The sequence below is a fragment of the Cavia porcellus genome, unplaced genomic scaffold, assembly GCF_034190915.1.
Source record: "Cavia porcellus strain 051 isolate PalLab524CR breed Dunkin Hartley unplaced genomic scaffold, mCavPor4.1 scaffold_9, whole genome shotgun sequence".
Classification (NCBI taxonomy): domain Eukaryota; kingdom Metazoa; phylum Chordata; class Mammalia; order Rodentia; family Caviidae; genus Cavia; species Cavia porcellus.
In genome coordinates, this window is record NW_026947492.1 from 75,778,251 (window position 1) to 75,798,048 (window position 19,798).

The window sequence follows — 19,798 nt, forward strand, 5'->3', positions numbered from 1 at the left end:
TGCCTCAGCCTCTGAGTAGCTGGGATGACAGGTGATGTACGAGAGTCCTGATCTCTGTTGCGCAGTACCTGGAGTGGGGCAGGAGCTGCCCCAAGCTGCCTTAACCCACGCAGAGCCATCTGTGCCCGTCACCCCACAACCTGAGCCATCCACAACCCGGAAGGGTGCAGAGCTGTGTCAGCCCAGGCTACCCACACCAGTTCTGCCTGTGGCTACAGCTGTGGGAGTCCCAGTCCCCAAGTCCTCCAGGGTCAAGGAGGGTTACAGCTGCCCAGATAAACAGGGTATGGTCGCCCAGACTGGGAGATTCCCCCCGCCCCGTGACAAGAGACAGCCCTGCCAGGGCCTTTCCGCCTTTGCGAGGGACAAAAAGAGGCTTTGTCACCAGCCTGGGCTTCCAGATCCCAGAGGACACTGGGCCTCCTGGGCTGGCCCGGGAGTGGCCCCAAGCCGGAGCACAGGGTGCCAGTGTGGGGTGTGGAGGAAGGTGTGTCCTGGAGGGTGGTGGGCAGCCCAGAGCTGCCCTTCCACAGCAGAGGGTGCAGGTGACAGCAGGAGCTCAGGGGTTGGTGGCCTTCTCCTCTTCCTCCTCCTCCCCCTTTGCACTCAGGGCAGTGCTGCCTGCTCTGCCTGGCTCCACATTCGAAGTGGACACCAGGAGGCGCCTGTGCATTGCGGCCAGGCTCTGAGACCTTGGTTCCAGGGACAGGGACAGTGAGGGTCCTGCCAGAGGGCGGGGTGGGGCAGGGCGGAGGGGTGGGAGGGGCTGTTCAGGCGGGCGAGGAGGAGTGAGAGGAGGAACAGAGTGTCCTCTGTCCTCTTTCAATTTGAACAGTGAGAGTGCTCTCTCCTTCTAATTTTTTACCGCCTTTCTAAGAGCTTTTACTTTGATTAGTTTGCAGTGCAGGGCTATCACATTCCCCTCGTTCCACAGGGACGGGAGGCATCTCAGTTCTTCCTGCTTTGCGCCCTCCCCTCCAACCCTGCTCGGTTCTTGGCTCCTTCTGTCTGTGCGGATCTGTCTCCCGCCTCCCATCAGCTGGCTTCTGTTTTGCTCTTTGCTGTATTTACACTTTGGGCCTCTCCTACAGGAGACACCGTGTGGTGACGAAGGCCTTTTCACTAACACTGTGGTCTCAGGTGCAAACCCCCCCCCCCCCGCCCCACGCGTGGCTCCTGTCTATCCTTTTTACGGCAGAATAGCGCTCCACTGTGGGTAAACACGTGCTCTTCACCCACTCACCTGTTGATGGGCACCAGGCTGCTTCTAGGATTTGCTGCCACGAGTGCTCAGTTTGGGCCCCTGCCTAGGACCTGTCTTGGGCATCCTTGGGGAGGGCAGCTCAGCAGGACCCAGCCTGCTTCGATGGAATCCAGCGCTGCCTCCGAGAGACCGTGGCTTTCCTGTCGCCTGCCCTGCGCCTGGAGTTCCCGTCTTTGGAGCGGCTGGGGCCAGGCGGGGAGGCTGCTATCACCAGCAGGAGCCGGGCAGCAGGGCGTCCAGATGCGGGGTCCACTAGTGACAGTTGCAGGGGCTGGAGGGAGGTGGGGAGCGCAGAGACACTGTGCCAAGCCACAAGGTGCTTACAGTCAGCCGCCATTGGTTTCACATGATTTTATTCCACTTTTATGCCATTTGAAATCAGTAACAGAATTTTAAAAGTCATCTTTGGTTTTAAGTAACATAAACATGAACTCAACCTGTTTAAGGTGAAGAAGTAACATATCTTTAAAAACAACTCCAAAGCTCACAGCAACCCCAGCAACCCTGGCTCCAGCCATCATGCACAGGAAGAACTGCTGCCAGCTGTTCCTGTCCTTCACCCATCCAGGAAATTGCAACTGTCTTGCCACTGCTTCAGCTGCAGTGACCGGCCCGGGAGGGACTGGCTGTGGCCAAGGTGTTTGTCCTCCTGGGGCCAGAAGCAGGGTCTGCCCCTGGGGACCCCAGTTCACACTGGAGGCTGGAGAGAGAGCCGGGGGACAGCGGGGAAGGGGCCCCGAACAACGTAGCAGGGAGCCCAGGGCTACCCCTGTCAGCTCTCTGGGAGTCGGTGGCCATGAGGGCCTTGGTCCTGGCTCCGTGGGACTTGCGCATATGACTAGCCGCTACTCCGCCATGCTCACCCTTCTGTGTCTGCAGGAGCCTGCTTCAAGGGATGGAGTCAGAAATGACTCCAGAGCCCGGTCCAGGTCACACGAGGCCACGCAGCTCCCGTCTGCTCCCTGGCAAAGTCCTCACACAGAAAGCGTGACCGCCTGTGCACCTGTGTCAGCTGGCCATGGTCCCCATCCTGCCCCTGTCTGAGCCCACGGAGGGCAGCACCCACTCCCACCCTGCAGATGTCCACTGTCGCCCTCTCCCACAAGGCAGAGCTGGAGCCCTCCATCCCCCGGTGCTGCACATGTTCTCCCACGGATAGCGGCCCTGCACAGCCCAGAGAAGGGGAGGCCAGGGTACAGGGCCAGGTGCCGAGAGCCATAGGAGTGACCCTGCTCTGGCTGAGGATGGTGACAGTCACCCATTGCTCCCATGGGACTTGGGGAGCAGGGCGAGGTTCTGTGGTGCCTGGGAAATGGTTGAGTTCAGGGGGGACATCGAGGCGGACTCAGGGCCAGTGACCCTGGCTAGTGTCCGGGATGCGGGCCAGGGAAGGGGACAGCAGATGAGGAAAGCAGCAGACACTCCCCACCACATGGAGCCTGCTGCGCGGTCATGGACCTGGCTGTGACAACCCATGCCTCACTGTCCCTTCCTGGCCACTTGGGAACATGGACCTGGGGATACAGCACTGCACTGTGCGAGGGTCCTCCCTGATGCCAGGCTCTGTGCCGGTGGAAGGCGTCTGTGGGGCTGCCAGGCACCCCCTCTCAGCTGAACACCAGGGAAGAGGGCATGATCCTGTCCCCTCCTGTCGGTGTCACTCCCGGCCGGCAGGAAGGACACACAACAAAGTCTGGCAGTGGACAACCTTTTCTTTTATTTTCCTTCTCCGTACAGCCTGCCCCGGGAATCCTCCCGGCCGAAGCCTCTGTTGGTCCGCTCCCCGCGGCTCCTTGCGTGCTTCTCCCTACAGTCTGTCCCGAAGCCTCTACCGGTCCGCTCTCCGCGGCTCCTTGCGTGCTTCTCCCTACAGTCTGTCCCGAAGCCTCTACCGGTCCGCTCTCCGCGGCTCCTTGCGTGCTTCTTCTGCTTCTTTTGCTTCTTCTTTTTTCTTTGGCGGGAGAGGCACTCACTTTTATAGGGTTCAGTTGTTGCTAGGCAGACTATCTTACAGGGCGGGTTGTGAAGCAGGAGATCTTACAGGGCGGGTTGTTTACCAAGCAGGAAGCAGGAGATCTTACAGGGCGGGTTGTTTACCAAGCAGGAAGCAGGAGATCTTACAGGGCGGGTTGTTTACCAAGCAGGAAGCAGGAGATAAGCACCATCTTAGCACACTCGATGGGAGGGGTAATCTAGCTCAGGCTTTGCTCTTTCCTACAGGCCTCACGTCCGCCAAGTAAGGCGACCGGGCTCGGGGCTGCGGCTCCCAACATCTCCCCCTTTTTTATTTTTTATGAATGTGCGCATCGTAGCCCTTCCTGGACTGGGTGCAGAGGCTTATGCCCTATGCGTAGGCCCACCGTAGGTCCTTGGCTTAGACCCTGGTCGGCCGTCCCATGGTCTGCCAAGGCCCTGAGGCCCTCGTCCTTTTTCTAGGGCCAGGCACAAACTGGACGGAACCTGGATGCACACAAGCTTGCACTCATTTCCTCTCCGTAAAGAAATCCCCTCGGAGAGAAATTTAGACCTGGGCAGCATCTAACAGTCCAGCGGCTTACGTGCAGGATGGGGTAGGGCCTGGCTTAGGTTGAGTCGCACCGGGGGAGTACGCTCTTACCCGTCATTGACTCTCCTACCCAGCTATGTCATAATTTTTTAGAGGAGGAGTGTGGGAAGCTCACCGCCCCTAGACTCGGTCGTAGGCTAGGCGAGCGAGCCATGCATATGCCTGAGGATCTTTTTGTCCATTTTGGGCTACCGCTATTTCTATTCATCTTGTTGGTTGGTCTGTGATGGATCTCCGGTAGGGCAGGTCTGATCTTCAGTCGAGGGCTTTGTTGCCCGTGTCAGTCTCTCCGGTACCCACAGTGGTTCTCGTCCCGGTTCCTGTGGGAAAACACAAACCGCGCCTCGGTTCCAGCTAACCACCGGATCCGGGCCCATCCATTGTCCTGTTAGGACATCTTTCCATTTAACCCACCCTTTATGGTTGGGGGAAGGGTTGCAGTGCTCCATAGCTGGGGAGCAATTATCATTATTTAAATTTAAAAAATTGTGTGTGAATAGTGCCATGGATAATCGTGCCTTTGGGGCCAGGCCTTGGCCTACTCCCCCTTTTTGTTTTTGTAAAATTTCTTTGAGGCTTTTGTGAGCCCTCTCAATGATTCCTTGACCTTGGGGATTGTATGGGATACCATGTTTTAATTGAACCTCCATCATTTTGCAGAACTCATTGAAGGCTTTGCCTATATAGGCTGGTCCATTATCAGTTTTTAATATTTTCGGTTTGCCCCATGCGGCCCAAGCCGCCAGGCAATGATTGATCACATTAGACACTTTTTCACCTGTTTCTGCTGTTGCAAATATGACGTGAGAACAGGTGTCTGTGGAAACATGAACATATTTAAGAGTCCCAAATTCCTGTATATGTGTGATGTCCATCTGCCAAACATCACCAGGGATCGAACCTCGAGGGTTTACTCCCATCGGTATGGCAGGTTTGTATGTGGCACAGGAGTCACATAGTCACACGATATCTCGTGCATCTGCTCTAGGAACATGGAAATGGTTTGCTAGTGTCCTGGCATTGACATGAAACTTATCATGGAAGGCACGGGCTCGCTCGATTGGTGTTCTGGAGGCGACACAGAGGTCCACGCCTGCTGACCCAGGGGTAGCCCTTGTGGAAGGCTGCCACCCTGTGTTGTCCTGTCTCGGGGGTGGGGGCCCGCCGGCGAGGAGGGCCCCCTCTGGTCGTTTTTTGGCTCGTTAACATCTCGGCCACAAATACGATTTCCCTGAGCGTCATAAACTGACCTGCAATCCTCTGCCTTATGTGGACCCTTTCTGCATCGCCCACAGACGTTATACGATCCTTCATTTTTAAGGCGAGGCTTGGCGTCTGCACTATTTGGGCAGTTGCGTTTAATGTGTCCTGGGTCCCCGCAGCTGAAGCACCCCTTGGCTTTATGTTCCTCTCTAGACCCGCGAGGTCCCCTTTGTTGCACTGCCGCAGCCAGAAGAGCTGCAACTCCCGAATTAGAAAGCGGCCCCCCTATTTCTCTGCATATTCTGATCCAGGCATTAAGATCCTTATTCTTATGTGGGGCTATTGCTGCCTTACATTCCTTTGTGCATTGTTCGAAAATCAACTGCCTAACCAGCGGTTGAGCCACTTCCCTATCGGAAAAGATCTTATCGGCGGCATCTTGCATCCGAGCCACAAAATCAACGAATGGCTCTGTTGTGCCCTGGACTATTTTAGAAAGGCACAAGGATGCCGTTCCGGCACCACTCACCTGCTTCCAGGCGCGAAGCCCAATGGTATTGATCTGCTCATAAACTGCACCAGGGAACTGAGTCTGATTATCAGCGTGTTGGCCTTCCCCCATAAGCATGTCTCTATTCCACCCCCGGTTCCCTCGGTTAGCGTTTCTTTCCGCCTGTTCGGCAGCGAACTCGGCGTACCAGGCTCGCCAATCCAGGTAACTACCCGAGGGCAGACACGCCTTTGCCAGCTGAGTCCAGTCCGTGGGGGTGAGGGGCCCAGAAGACAGGTTCTCCAGCATGGCAATGGTGTAAGGCGCAGTCGGCCCAAAGGTTGTAACTGCATTTTTAAGTTCTCTAATCTGCTTTATTTCAAAGGGTTCCCACACATTACGTCCCTGAGCCATGGCCATCTGTACAGGATATATCCCATAGGGGCCGCTATCTATCCCTGGGAACGGGTGGTCTTCATTAGACACACGACCCCCATGCCACAGCTGTCTGTGGAAATAACGTTCCGCCGGTGGCGGAGCATCGTAAGATGGCGGCCGTGGCTGAACAGAAAATGGCGGCCTGTGCGTTATTTCCTGTACTGACGGAAGAGGGGGGAGTTCCCATGCGGCGGCCTCGCGGCGAGGGACCGCTTCCGGGAACGAGTTCCAGGGCGGAGCAGAAGGTTCTGTCTCCCTCCCCTGCCAGGGGGCGCTCAGAAGCTCTCTGCTTTTTCGTAAGCCTAGCTGAGCGGAGCGCAATTCGCGGCGCAACGCAGCGAAAGAGCCTTGCGTCTCCCCATCAAGTGACTTAGGCCCCTGACAGCTGGTCTCTTTGGCTTCCTCACCATTCAACCTTCCCTCGTCCTCGGAGTCAGACGACTCCGAGGCTTGAGCCCCGTCCTCCTCCTTAGCATCTTTGTTCCCCTTGACGGACCCCTCTCGGGAGCTCCCTGACTGGGCCTGCTCAAATACCCTGCGTACTTTTGTAAGCTCTTGAGAGCTTTCCCCGCAACCACCCTCACTCTTAGTGCCGTTACCTAGCATGTTTCCCATTTTTTAATATGTTACTCACCGCGTGAGGCCCAAGGAATCCGCCACTTACGCGTGAGCCTGAGAGAAGTCTACAAACCCTGTAGGTGCGCGCCACCCAGGGTCCAGGTTTATCCTCTACTCACCTGTCTTGCAGCTCTGCGTTGGAGCGTTGTCCACTGCCACGTCTCGGGGGTGATCAGTCGTTCCCCGTACGGGCCACCAAATGTCGATGTCACTCCCGGCCGGCAGGGAGGACACACAACAAAGTCTGGCAGTGGACAACCTTTTCTTTTATTTTCCTTCTCCGTACAGCCTGCCCCGGGAATCCTCCCGGCCGAAGCCTCTGTTGGTCCGCTCCCCGCGGCTCCTTGTGTGCTTCTCCCTACAGTCTGTCCCGAAGCCTCTACCGGTCCGCTCTCCGCGGCTCCTTGCGTGCTTCTCCCTACAGTCTGTCCTGAAGCCTCTACCGGTCCGCTCTCCGCGGCTCCTTGTGTGCTTCTTCTGCTTCTTTTGCTTCTTCTTTTTTCTTTGGCGGGAGAGGCACTCACTTTTATAGGGTTCAGTTGTTGCTAGGCAGACTATCTTACAGGGCGGGTTGTGAAGCAGGAGATCTTACAGGGCGGGTTGTTTACCAAGCAGGAAGCAGGAGATCTTACAGGGCGGGTTGTTTACCAAGCAGGAAGCAGGAGATCTTACAGGGCGGGTTGTTTACCAAACAGGAAGCAGGAGATAAGCACCATCTTAGCACACTCGATGGGAGGGGTAATCTAGCTCAGGCTTTGCTCTTTCCTATAGGCCTCACGTCCGCCAAGTAAGGCGACCGGGCTCGGGGCTGCGGCTCCCAACACCCTCCCATCCAACACCATGCTGCCTCAGTTTCCCCACATGCCCACAGCTCCTTCCCTGAATATTCCTGCTCCAGGGGACTGGGCCGTCCTAAGCTCCACGAAGGGCACCCCAGGCTCAGCATCACACAGAAGCCCATGCTACCAGCAGGGTGCCTCTCGTGGTCTGGTCTGTGCCAGGTCCACTGGAGCTAAGTTGGTTGTCCCTTGAAACTCACCAGTCAACCCTGCCTTCTCCTCCTCATCCAGAGGCATCCTTCCAGACTGAACCCCAAAGCCCTTTTCCTGGTGCCCTACTGCACCCCTCTTCACCCATCTGCACCCTCCTGCCTCTTCCTCCTTCCTCCCAGACTCCACACAATTCCTCAGAACAACCTCTCGCCCCACACTGCCCACTATGGTCTGGACAGCAGCTTTCTCTAAGTGTCCTGGGGATCAAAAAGCATCACCTGCGTTTATCGATCATGTTGGGTCCACATTGTGTCAGAGCCAAAGTTTCCACAAAGTTTCCAGGGGTCCTGGAGACCCCTGACTCACAACATGAGACATCTTCGGAAACCCACTAGATGGGCCTGCGGGCAGCATTCATCTGCAGCTCTCTGAAGGCTGAGGCAGGAGGATCCCAAATTGGAGCCCATTTAGCACTTAGCAAAACCTTATCTCAAAATTTAAAAAATAAAATAAAATAGAAAGGGCTGGGGATGTAACTCCATTTGAAGGTCCTGGCTTCAGTCCCTCGTGCCGCCAAAAAATTTCAGGTGGAGAGTGGTGATGCATGCCTGTAACCCCAGCACTCAGAAGGCTGAGGCAGGAAGAGCACTGCATTCGAGATCAGCCTGGGCTGCAAAGTGAGTTCAAAGCCAGCCTGAACCGTATAGTGAGACCCTGTCTCAAAAATACTAACAATAATAATGTTTAAAAAAGAAAAAAGAAAGCGTGCTTCAGGAATTCTCCTGAGCCCCACAGCACCCTGCTTGCTGCCCTGTGTGACCCCGTGTGACTGCCTCCCCATGGCTCAGCACAGCCCCCCGCCAGGACAGACAGCCAGGGGAGCCAAGCGCGGTCCTCGGTGTGGCTCTATGGAACAGGTCTCTCTCCCACCACAGGAAGTCACTAAGGGAGGCTGGTGCCATCCCAGCCCCAGCAGAATCTCCTCCCAGGCCCCTCAAGGAAAGGGGTCCTTCTGGACACCTTTGCACCCCAGCACCAAAACCATCATTGCTTGTCAACCAGCTTTGGGGCTGGCTCTGTCCCTGGAGGATGCAGGACCAATATCCCTGAGCAGAGGGTCAGCCTCACATTAGAAACTTGGACAAAAGCCAGGCATGGTGGCTCACATCTGTAATCCCAGCATTCTTGAGGCTGAGGCAGGAGGGTCGCCTGAGGTTCAAGACCAGCCCACAACATAGCAAGGCTCTGTCTCAAAAATCCCCAGTGAAAATAAACAAAACGAAACAAAGCAATTCAAAACCCCACAAAAAATAAGCAATAAAATCAACATCTGAGGCCTGGCAATCAAGCCTGGGGTCTGCACCATAACCCGGTTCCAGGCTGGCCTCAAACTCACAAGAACCCTCCTGCCTCAGCCTCCTGTGTTGCCAGAACCACATGTGTACACCACCACGCCTGACCACTTTGGCACCTGTGTCTTTGGTCTGATGATTCATTTTCCCTCAAACTTTGCTCCTTTGTGTGCTGACTGTAAAGATATTAATGTGTGTCACAGTCACTTCATGTGACTGCTGTAAAATACAACAAAGCTGGTGGCTTACAGTGATGGACACCAGCCCTGCCACAGTGTAAAGGCTGGAATCCAAAATCAGCTTCCCGAGGCTGAAGCAAAGATGCCGTGCAGGCTCGGGAGAAGTCAGGACTGCGTCCCCTGGCTGCAGTGATGGCCTTGGCTTTGGATTCTCTGCCACACATTGCCTCGGCTCTGCCCTGAGACACATGACCCCACCCTCTGGTCAAGGTGCTATGACCATGTCCACGGCAACTCAGGACCCAGTACCCCCTTAGAACCCCCCTCACCCACAGGGCCCGATGCAGTGATGGGGAGCCCCACTCCAGTCACTGCACGGCTGCAGGCTCCTTGCGATGGTGGAGTGGGTCCCTGCCAGGCTGGGACACAGCCAGTGTGAGCTCCTGTCACCTGGTGGCCTTGTGTCCTCATGTGGGACAGGAGGAGGCAGGCACCCTAGCCACGCCGCCGGGGTCTGTGGCACGTGGAGGACACACAGGACTTGGGAGAAACATGAGCACTAAGCGCACTCTGGCCCTGTGACCCCACACAAGAAAATGCACTCATCACAGTGGCACTTCCACAGCAGCTGTGAAATAAGCACTCATCAAACAGCACATGAGAGGATGGCTGTGCTCCGGGAGCTTCACGGTTTCCACACTGGCTTCCAACGTCTCCTCTGACAACTAGAAGGAGCCAGGCCGGCTGGGCTCCTGGTGCTGTGCTGCTCTGGCAGTGAGCGGCTGTCCTGGGCGCCAGGGACAAGCCCCCCACAGACTACGTCCCCTCCTCCTCCTAGCCGGGTGTCTGAGTCCCCCGAGGTCGCTGTCCGGAGTAGAAATGAGGAGAGGACACGAGGTCCTGGTGCCTAATGACACGGAGAGGAGGGAGGATGACAGTGGGGATGGTGACCCTGCAAGAGCCAAGGTCACCTGGAGCAGGTGGGCGTATATCAGCATTCTGGGAGGCTGAGGCAGGAGGAATGCAAATTCAAGACTGGGTAAAATAAAAACTGGGAGTGTAATTCAGTGTGAAATCCCTGGGTTTAATCCCTAGAACTGCAAAGAAAAATAGAATAAAATTTTTAAAAGTCAGTTGAAAATCTAAGCCTGGAAAAGTTTAAGAGAAGAAAAGTGGAAGACATGGATGTGCGGATGAGGAGAGTCGAACCACAAGGGTGAGCTCTCCTCTCCCAGGGGTGATGGAACCGCTAGCAATGGAGAGTGCGCATGTGCGGCGCCCCCCAGGGGCGTGGCCCGCAGCTCCTTCCTGGGCGGCTCCTGGGCAGGTGAGCTTTCTCCTGCGGGGACCTGGGCCCCGGCTCCTGCCGAGGTTGAAGGCCAAGCACGAGCAGTGAAGAAGAGGCTGCGGGCTGCATTGACCACACCGTGGTAAAGCTCTTCAGCGACACAGTGACACCGGAGCTAGTCTGCCACTGTGTGCCTCCTTTTCATCCTGCAGCCTCCTCCAAGATAGTGTAGGTGTCAGTTTCCCAGCCAGCTGCATTTCCTGTTTTGCAACTTTCCAAGTGCTGCCTGAGGGTTGTGCATGGCTCAGGTGACACTGCAGTGACCCAGCACTGGGTGGAGAGGACACGTTGGTGCACTAACATGGCTGGGCCGTGGTTCCCTTACAAACCAAGCAAAGCACCCCAGACCCTGGCACAGGAGGAACTGGCAGGACAGAGCTCCCTCCGCGTCCTGGGGAACCAGGGGCAGAGCCCCGTCCAGCTGCAGCTGTACACATCCCACACTGTCCACACGGGCCAGGGGCCCCCCTGCCCTGAGGTCCCTCCTGCCATCATTGTCTCGGAGCTGAGGGCAGCGTTCAAGGTGGAGTCCAGGCACACATGGTTTACTTTACTTTTCCTCCACCTGCATACCCCTACTTCACAAGGCCTGACCCGGCCCAGCGACAGGAGCAGGGACAGGCTCTGCCCGGACACATGGGGACATGGCTGTCACAGTGAAGAAATAAAGTCTAAATTGCCATCTTTCATGCGAGGTGTCAGGAAACGAGAACTAGGGTGAGACACGGGAAGAGGAAAAAGGAACCCTTTAGTGCAGCAACAGAGCTGACAAGTTCAGAACAGCTCGGTGGACCGGGCAGGAGCCACAGGCACCGCTCTACACTGGCTTTGTAGATTTAAAATCATCCTGGCATAAAAGCCTTGCTTCGCTCAGTATTTTTAGGGCCTATTCATGCACTCTCAGGGAGAGGGCAAGGGGTCTCAGCGACGGTCAGGGTTATGGGAGCAAAAGTCAGTTGCTGCAGGTGAAGCTTTGAAGCCGGCTCTGGTGCTGGGCCTCTGCTCTGCCCTAGACCTGGACCGAGAGGGCGCTGTCATCTCTGAGCTTTTGCATTCTCCGTGTTGTTTGTTATTCAGGATCTTCCTGTGTGCAAACCATTTTCCTCGCGCGCTTATCTTTTCCAGAGCATCCTGGAGGAAGGTGCCCCTCACGTCCTAGGTGAGGAAAGTGGCCAGGGGAGGGCTCTCTGCAGGTCTGGCAGGTAAGCAGCCGAGGCCCTGGGCTTCAAACACTGCCCCCAAGTGCTTCTCACCGTCTCTGGGCTCCCGTGGGTGTGGGCACTTCTCAGCCTAGATCCACACGGTCATCTGTATGGGGACTGCCTAAAGTTTAAAAATGAAAAGAATGAACTACTGATAGCAAAGCACTGTGGGGCTTGTTGGTGTATGACTGTACCTGGCCTCCAGAGTTCCTGAAGTGTTACTCTCTTCATGGCTTTTTCATGGCTAAGACAAACTACCCAACACCTGCAATGTAAAGGAGGAGAAAGTTATTTTCGCTCACAGCTTGTAGTGGTTTCAGTCCACAGTTACCTGGCTCCAAGCCGGGGCAGCCTGGCAGAGGAGAAACAGCCCACAGAAGGGCAGGCCGGAGGCCACAGCCTGCCGTCCCCTCCCCACTCACGTCCCATGCAGGCTACAAACCTGTTGGTTGGTGCCGCCCACACCTCGGCACCCAGAACCATGCTAAGCCAGTCAGGGACAAGTCCAGTTATCACAGCCTAGGCCCAGTCCCTCCCCAAGCCCATCTACAGGTGCGTAAGGCCTTGGGGAGACAGCGGGATATAAACCACAGCTACCAGCTATCCCAAGCCAGCTATCCCAACCCGAGGACAGGAAGAGTGTCTGAGCATCTATCTCTGCCTCATCCTCCCTAGGACGTCGGCCATCCTGGGCGGAGAACACGCTGGGCATCTGTATCCGCGTTCACATCCTCGCTCTGCTCCTGTGCTGGTGGGTGACCTGGAGTAATCACTAACTGCCCTATAAAACCAGCGCCCTCACATATCAAAGGGTTATGGGAGGAATGAAGTGAGTTAATCAGTACAATGACCCGGCTGAATAATCGGGGCTCCCACTGCTGTTACTGTTGTCGGAAGAGTATCTGGTTCCTCATCCTCTGATAATTGGGGCTGTATCTGAAAATCAGCGAGGTGCTCTTTGACCTCCTGCTCGGGCAGCTCTGCCCTCTGGTTCCCCAGGAGCAGCTGCCATATGCTGGCCTTTTGAAGCAGGCCCTTTCTGTTTTACAACAGCACTAAACACAGGCAGCAGGTCAACGTCCACTCTCCCTGTCAAGAGTCTCTTGAGCACCAGCCTGGTAAAAGCCGCCTTCTTCTCGCCAAGGGTGATATTTCTGTGCATGGTTAATGCTCCTCTAGCTTTCAACATGAGCCGATTGGCTTTAATCACAGGATGTTATTGAAAAAGATTGGGCAGATTATGGGTAGAGATCGAGATAATTGTCAAGGAGAAACAAGGAAAAAATAATGAATCTTCCATCCCAGGGTGAAACAAATGGCTTTATCACAGGGTCAGGCAGGACGAGCCTGAAATTCCACATCCAGGAGAAAATGTGTAATGGTGGTTTGGGAGCTGGAGAATTTGACAGCAGCAACATCCATGGATCAAAACAGCTTTTAAGTGGCAACCTCAGGGGACTGTTTCTATAAAAGGAGCAAGATCTCTTCCTTCGTGCTGCAGAACATGTAGAATTCTCTGCAAACGGGGCCGCCTATCTGTGATCCTTTGCAAAAAACAAGAAGAAACACAATGTCCCACGATATTTGAGCAATGGACAAAAATCTCTCCAAGTTTTCTGAAACCCACCTGAGCAGCCTCTGGAAGTGGGAAAAGAGACTTTAATGTAAGCTCTGCAAAGCGAGCTTCTCTGGGGAAGCTCCACACACCCGGTCCAGTGTGAACTTATGCACTCCAGCCCCATCTCCCCCTCTTCCAGCCCAAGAACTGCAGTGTGGAACTGTACTTACTTGGATGGCATTCGAGACCAAGCTGGCGGCTTGCACGGCCTCCTACTGGGGGCACCGTGCAATTCCCTGGTGTCCCCAAGCCGGCTGGCCAGGGCAGCAGCTACCTCCCCTTGAGAGAGCCTCACACCCTGCTTCTTACTTAAGGTTGACCACAAATAGCCCGCAATTCCTGCTGTGAGACTCAAAGACAGGCTCTGGGACAGGGACACAGGGACACGGGGACACATAGCACACTGTCATTTCCACTGAAACTTCGATGTCCCCTGGTCAGTGTGATTCGGCCAGTTGCATCCTCCTCCAATCACTTCCTCCTCTGAAATAGTTGATCGCCCTCTTGTAAGGAGAGAAAGCAGGACCCAGAGTGATGGGGTTGGTTCCGGTCGCTCCTGGTCTTGGGTGGGGGGACCTGAGCACCCCCAGATCCTCACAGGGCACTGGGTCACCTCAGCCTCTAGGCTTCCTGAGGATGCCCAGGCCAGCGTCTGAGGACAGTATTGCTTTGGGTCCCCGGGGGACAGAACCTGAAGCCAGGGCAATGACAAACACCTCCAAGTCATAGCATGAAGCAGCCGAAGATGCTCACCCTCGTGAGCCTGGACCAGGCTCCACTACGCCAAGGTGATTTATTTGTTATGGAGGATGCTGGACATTCCCTTTCTTAGCAAGCACACATCCCCCTCAGAACCTCAAATTCCTCCAGAGCATGGAACATGGATCAGTAATTTCACCAGGCATCGGGAAAGGCTCAAAAGGTGAGTGCAACTGAATTGGTGGGCACAAATAGTTCCTGGGATTTGATTCTGTCTGTCTCTCCCCACCAAGTCCCACTCTTAATGAAGTAGCGTCTGATCAGAATCGCTCAGACCTTTTCCTTATTTCTGCTGAGTAGCAATTTCATACTCCAGCCTTTGTCAGAGCCACAGTACCCTGAGTGGTCATTCTAGCCAACACTAATTTTTGATTTAGCAGATAAAGGGTCATTACCACATTGTCTAATAGACAGCACACATGTACATACATGCAATCCTAGGAGTACGACCTGTCCCAAGCTCTTGGAAGGCAAGGACCTGGGGACACCCAGGCATGGCCCGCTCAGTCTCCTGCTCCATGGCTCCTTCTCCAAGGGCTCGAGCCTCCCCCAGTTCGGACTGCTTTTGCTCTTCCAGCGATTCCAGGGATGGTGCTGACTGTCCCCGGGCTGGAGCCTTGCCATGGTGAGCATGGCTGATTGCCTGTCTGTCTGAGACTTGAGCCTGGTGGCTTTCAATTTTGGGAGCTTAATGTGGAGAAAACAGAATTGCTTTTGGTGAACCCTGCAGGGACGATTACCCTTATTGGCAGCAGGTCCAGGCAGCTCCCATCCTGAACTCTCTGAGGGCCACAGCCAATGGCCAGGGGCCAGGTCTAGGGTGCCTGCTCAGCCTCATCCCAATGTTCGAAGTCCCTGCACCTCAGTGCCTTCAGCTTTGAAGACGTGCCTGGCACACGGTTATTATGAGAAGGAAACAAAACTGTGAGACTAACTGTATATATGGTATTATGAAACGCATATACACAATACCTGGAATATGCAAAATGAATGTGAACGCTGTATACAGAATATACAAAGCGAATCACCAGGTGTGCCAGTCCTGTTATCCTGACACTTGGGAGGCTAAGGCAGGATAATTTCTATGAATTTGAGGCCAGTGTGGGCTATATAGTAAGACACTGTCTCTGAAAATAAAAGAATAAAATAAATAAATTTATATATGATGCTATTTGTTCACTGGAAGATAGACAGACAGATCTTTCTCACATCATAGTCACCTGCCAGGATATCATCTTTTTGGCTACTGGTTTTATTCTGGGTTTTTTTTGTTCTTTGTTTTTGAGATAGGGTCTCACTATATAGTGTAGGCAGGCTGGCCTTGAACTGGGGACAGTCCTCCTGCCTCAGCCTCCCAGAGCTGGGATTACAGATGTGCTCCACCATACCCAGCAGAATATCGCTTACAGCCTGTCAATGCTGACAGCCATGAAGAAGTCTGCACTAATCCACGTGTAGGAAGAGTATCCACTGAGCCAGAGTAAAAGTCTAACAAGCAGTGTGAGGCCCTAGCAGCACGCACGCTCCCTGTTCCCACCTTCTGTGCGCGCCGAAGCCTCCCCGAGGCCACTCTCCTGCCCAACCACCTGATCCTGGAGGAAGCAGGGTGGTTCCTTCCCACGGACACAGTCCTGCTCCTCTGTAGCTTCACGGCACCTCTTCTGTCCCTCCCTCTGAGGTTCCGTGGCTGTCAACCAGGTGGCCATGTGGACAGTGAGCAGGACCAGCCACACGTCCTTCCTCACCCACTCCCACTCTCCGCCTCAGGAGCCCGAGAATCATCACCTTAGGTGTCACCTGAACACCCAGGTCCTGCAGTTCTGCTCTACAGACGAGGAAGTCATCATCCTCTTCAAACTTCCTGTTTCAGCGTGATCCTGCTCTTGGCCCCAGACCTCCAGAGACAGAGAAATGTACTTCAGGGTGTCAGAGGGCAGCAAGGACAGGACTCAGACCTGCTGGGGTGCCAGAAACGGGCCGCCTGCATGGATGGCCACCCTGCTGCGCAGAAGACAGGTCTCCTGTTGCTTAATGGCAGTGAGACACACAGGAGCTGAAAAACTTAGAAGTGTCTTTTAATGTAAAACCAAGGTTTGACTTCACAATTATGGTGGGGGGGCAGTTCCCTCACATCCCTCCATGATGAGCTCCCTTTGCCGCATGGGTAAGGTTCCATTGCTAAGGAAACCAAACTTTAAACTTCAGAAGACGGCACCAGCAAGAGTTACCACCAGTGTACTCCACACCCACAAGAACCCACAAAGACGCCAGCAGGAGCAGCTGCCAGGCAGGCAGGGCCCACCGAGGAGCGCCAAGTGCTCGGTGAGAGGAGGCAAAAGCCCCAGGAGAAATGGAGCCCATAAACCAGGCAGTAAACCGCTCCTTCCTCCCTTCCCCAACTCCCCCAAGGGAATAAGCCACACGGAGATGGGACTCACGAGATGGGTCGGTCACCATCCAGGCCAGGTGGCCAACTCCGTGGTCGGGAGGACACTTCCAAAGTTTCAGGTGTGACAGACAAAAGAGAAGGAGGGAAGAAGGGGACTAAATTACAGATAGGAGCCGGAGAAACCACTGCAATTAAACGCAACCGGATCCTTCGGGGAGCTCTGGGAGCAGGAAAGGTATTCCCGGGAGCCAGGAGGGGTGAAGGAGTCTGTAGCTCCCTAAGTCCGTGCTGGCTGCTCAGCTTTGCTAAATGTGCTGCGGTACAACGATGTTAGGATGTTGGACAGGGCTGGATAGGACCTCGAAAGGGCTCCGCTGCCTTGCAAGCTTCTGGTAAATCTAAATGTACTTCAGAACAGTTTTCATGGAAGACCCTGTGTGTGGACGGGCAGGTAGGTGCACAAAGGAGCCTCGCCTCGGTTTGGCCGTACCAGGCTGTGAGGGTCAGGGCACCCCAGGTATGCTGGGCACTGGGGAATCGGGCTGGCCGTGACCACAGCGCAGGGGTGACAAGTGCTGGGCACCCTGAGGCAGACGCTGTCGGGGAGCCCAACCTGGCCTGGGCCCCCAAGCAAGGGTGCTCAGCTGGAACCCAAGGACTGACGGCTAGGCAGGAACAGTGGTAACAAGGACCCAAAGCAAAGGAGGGGCTGGAGGGCAGATGTGAGCGGATAGAACCAACGGAGACCCAGGCAGGTGCTGGGGTTCAGGGAGAGGGGCTGGGGAGCCTCAGGGACCCCAGCTTCACAGCGCTGCTTCGGTCCTGCTTTTTTTGATTGGTAGAAGTCCTGCTGTAAGTCAGTATGGTTCACGAGTGGGCGTGGGTCAAATTTCCTGTGACGCAGCACTGATGTTTGGCTTCCTCTCACCTCTGCAGTCAGTTCTTGTTCTGTGGGTAGAGGGCGAAGAGAGTCCGAAGGAAACAAGGTAACCTCACCAGGGCAGCAGTGCGCTCAAGGGGAGACTCTGCTGCTCCACGGCTTGGGCCGGACACTGCACATGCCCAGGGAGCTGCCCTCTTCCCCAGCACCCTGGCTTCAGCTTGTGAGTTAGGCCACATTGGCACTGGGCAAGTGTGAGCCAGGGAAAGTCTTATACCCAGCTCTGGACCACATGACACAAAGATGCAGGGCTGTCAAGAATCCTTCCTGATGGGACACCACACTGGCAGCCAGATCCAGGAACACGGTGGCAGCAGATCCCAGAAGCCCCAGAAACCACACAAGTCCTCAACCGGGTGTGATGGTACACGCCCGTCATTTCAGCACTCAGGAGGCTGAGGCAGGAGGATTGCTCCAAGTCTGAGTCCATTCGAGCTACATAGAGAGTTCAAGGCCAGCCCAAACTATACAGAGAGACCATGCCTCTGAAAGGAAAAAAAAACAAAAAAAAACAAAAAAAACAGCCAGTCCTGCAGCATAATTCGGGCCTCAGTTCTTCAGCCAGCCTCCTCAGCCCCTACGTGTTGACCTAATTCTCCATGGGTGACACAGCTCTCAATATTCGCTAAGTTTGAGTTTCAACTCAAAGCTATAAATCTTTGATTCCAGCAGAGTGGAGAGCAGACTTCTCTGCTGACCAAAGGAAGCCAGGCACCAGAAAAAGAAATAAATCTAAAACAAAATTAAAATGCGGCAGTGTTGCAGGCCCAGAGACCAAAACGACACTTTTCTCTAAAAGTATAGAACCAGGAGTCACTCAAACTGTCTGAGAAGAGACTGACAGCAAATGAAGGGGTGGCCACTCTGGGCCCCTTCAAAGGACAGTGAGCAAACCTGGTGAAGGAGCCCAGCACAGCCCCCATGGCCCCCCTCACAGAGGCAGCTCCTGTCTCACACAGCTGGGGGAGCGCGGTTCCCTTACCGGGATCCCCAGCACTGTTCCACTGTTAACCATAACACAGGGCAGCTCTTCCTCTCGCCATGGGCTCACTGACTGCCCCTCCCATGTGGAGAAATCCCGGGCCTCGGGGCCACTTTTTCAGTCTATGAATACAGGACACTTCTTGACCTTAATGTCCGGTTCAAGTTTTCAATGCCACAGTCCCAAAGTGACCCAACATTTCAGCCCCCATAAGCTTATATTTTGAAGTCAAGCCCTGATCCAGATGGGAATATGACTGCCACTCCATCTCAGGGTTTGGTTTTCTGCATCAGCCACCATAGTTCACAGTAGCGGATCCCTCAGCCCTCACTGTGCCTACACAGGCTTTTCCAGCACTGTCCTCTGCCCTGAACCATGATGCTCTGGGCCATCCCCCCCCCCCTTAGCCTCTGCTCCCCTGGCCCTATGTTTTCCTATCAAGATGGTCTCATATTTGTGACTCTGTAGGCAGCTCAGGGGGTCCCCTTGCTGCCTGGCTCTCAGGCCCTGCAGTGCCTGGACACCACAGTCCCACACTCCACCTCTTGGCAGAGTCAGCTCCTGGCTCACACAGCTGAGATTTGCAGCTCTTACTTAGCCAGACATCTCTGGAAAGAAACAGAAGTTGCTACAGAGCCCCGCACTGCAGGGGGATCTCACCAAGCACAGGCCACCAGGTGACTCTGCTCAATTGTGTAACCTGAGTCCACGGCCAGAGCCCAAGCACCACCCCAGCCGTCCACTTCTGGATGACCTGTCCAGCAAACACACCCAGGACTGTGCATATGGTGCGTGGTGGAGAACAACTCTCCTCACTGGGCCACAACAGCAGAAGGAGATTAGTAACTGACCACATGGATTCAGCTCCCAGAGACGGTGCAATAGGAAATGTGTCTCCAAGGTGCGGCTTCTAAGTTTCAGTGTGATTCCATTTCCATCAGGGAGAAAGACAGGCAGACAGACAGACCGACAGAGAGAATAAGGACACATATAAGAGGCACGTTTCTAGATAGACAGCAGCAGTCACTCTGCAGAGAGGCTAGAGGACAGACAAGGATGGAGACCTTTCCATGGCTGCTCCTGCAAGTGTCCTGGCTCTCTTCAGAAGAGCAGCGATGGCCTTCCGAAAGCACGGGTTCCCTTCAAAGCATAAGACTGGGGAGCACTCCAAAAAAGTAATAAGAACTGTGGGAGCAACAAAACCCAAAATATGTAATTGCCATTGTACAAAAGAGAGGAAAAGAAAGTGCTCTAAACGATATAACTGCATGTATATTTAAGTGTATAAGATAGATAATGATATCGCTGAGTTTTATTGGATCATTGAACAGAACTGTTTGCAGTCTCACTGTTGGAATGTCCACTTTATAAGCTTTAATTTTGTAACTTGAACAACTATTTCTAAGATGACAATATGTAATCCATTAACTAGTGATTTCCTACTGTTTATTTTTTTCT

At 54.5% G+C, this 19,798-nt stretch overlaps 1 protein-coding gene across 1 annotated transcript; it reads right to left on the reverse strand.

The window, feature by feature from the left end:
* Nucleotides 1-1,600: 1,600 nt before the first annotated feature.
* LOC134477720 (endogenous retrovirus group K member 5 Gag polyprotein-like) lies at nucleotides 1,601-18,733 on the reverse strand. Its single transcript, XM_063256725.1, has 2 exons — nucleotides 11,847-18,733; nucleotides 1,601-11,773 (listed from the first exon to the last, which is right to left on the reverse strand). The coding sequence occupies exon 2, from the start codon at nucleotides 6,574-6,576 to the stop codon at nucleotides 4,837-4,839; it is 1,740 nt and encodes a 579-aa protein (XP_063112795.1). The 5' UTR covers nucleotides 6,577-11,773; nucleotides 11,847-18,733; the 3' UTR covers nucleotides 1,601-4,836.
* Between the last annotated feature and the right edge of the window lie 1,065 nt (nucleotides 18,734-19,798).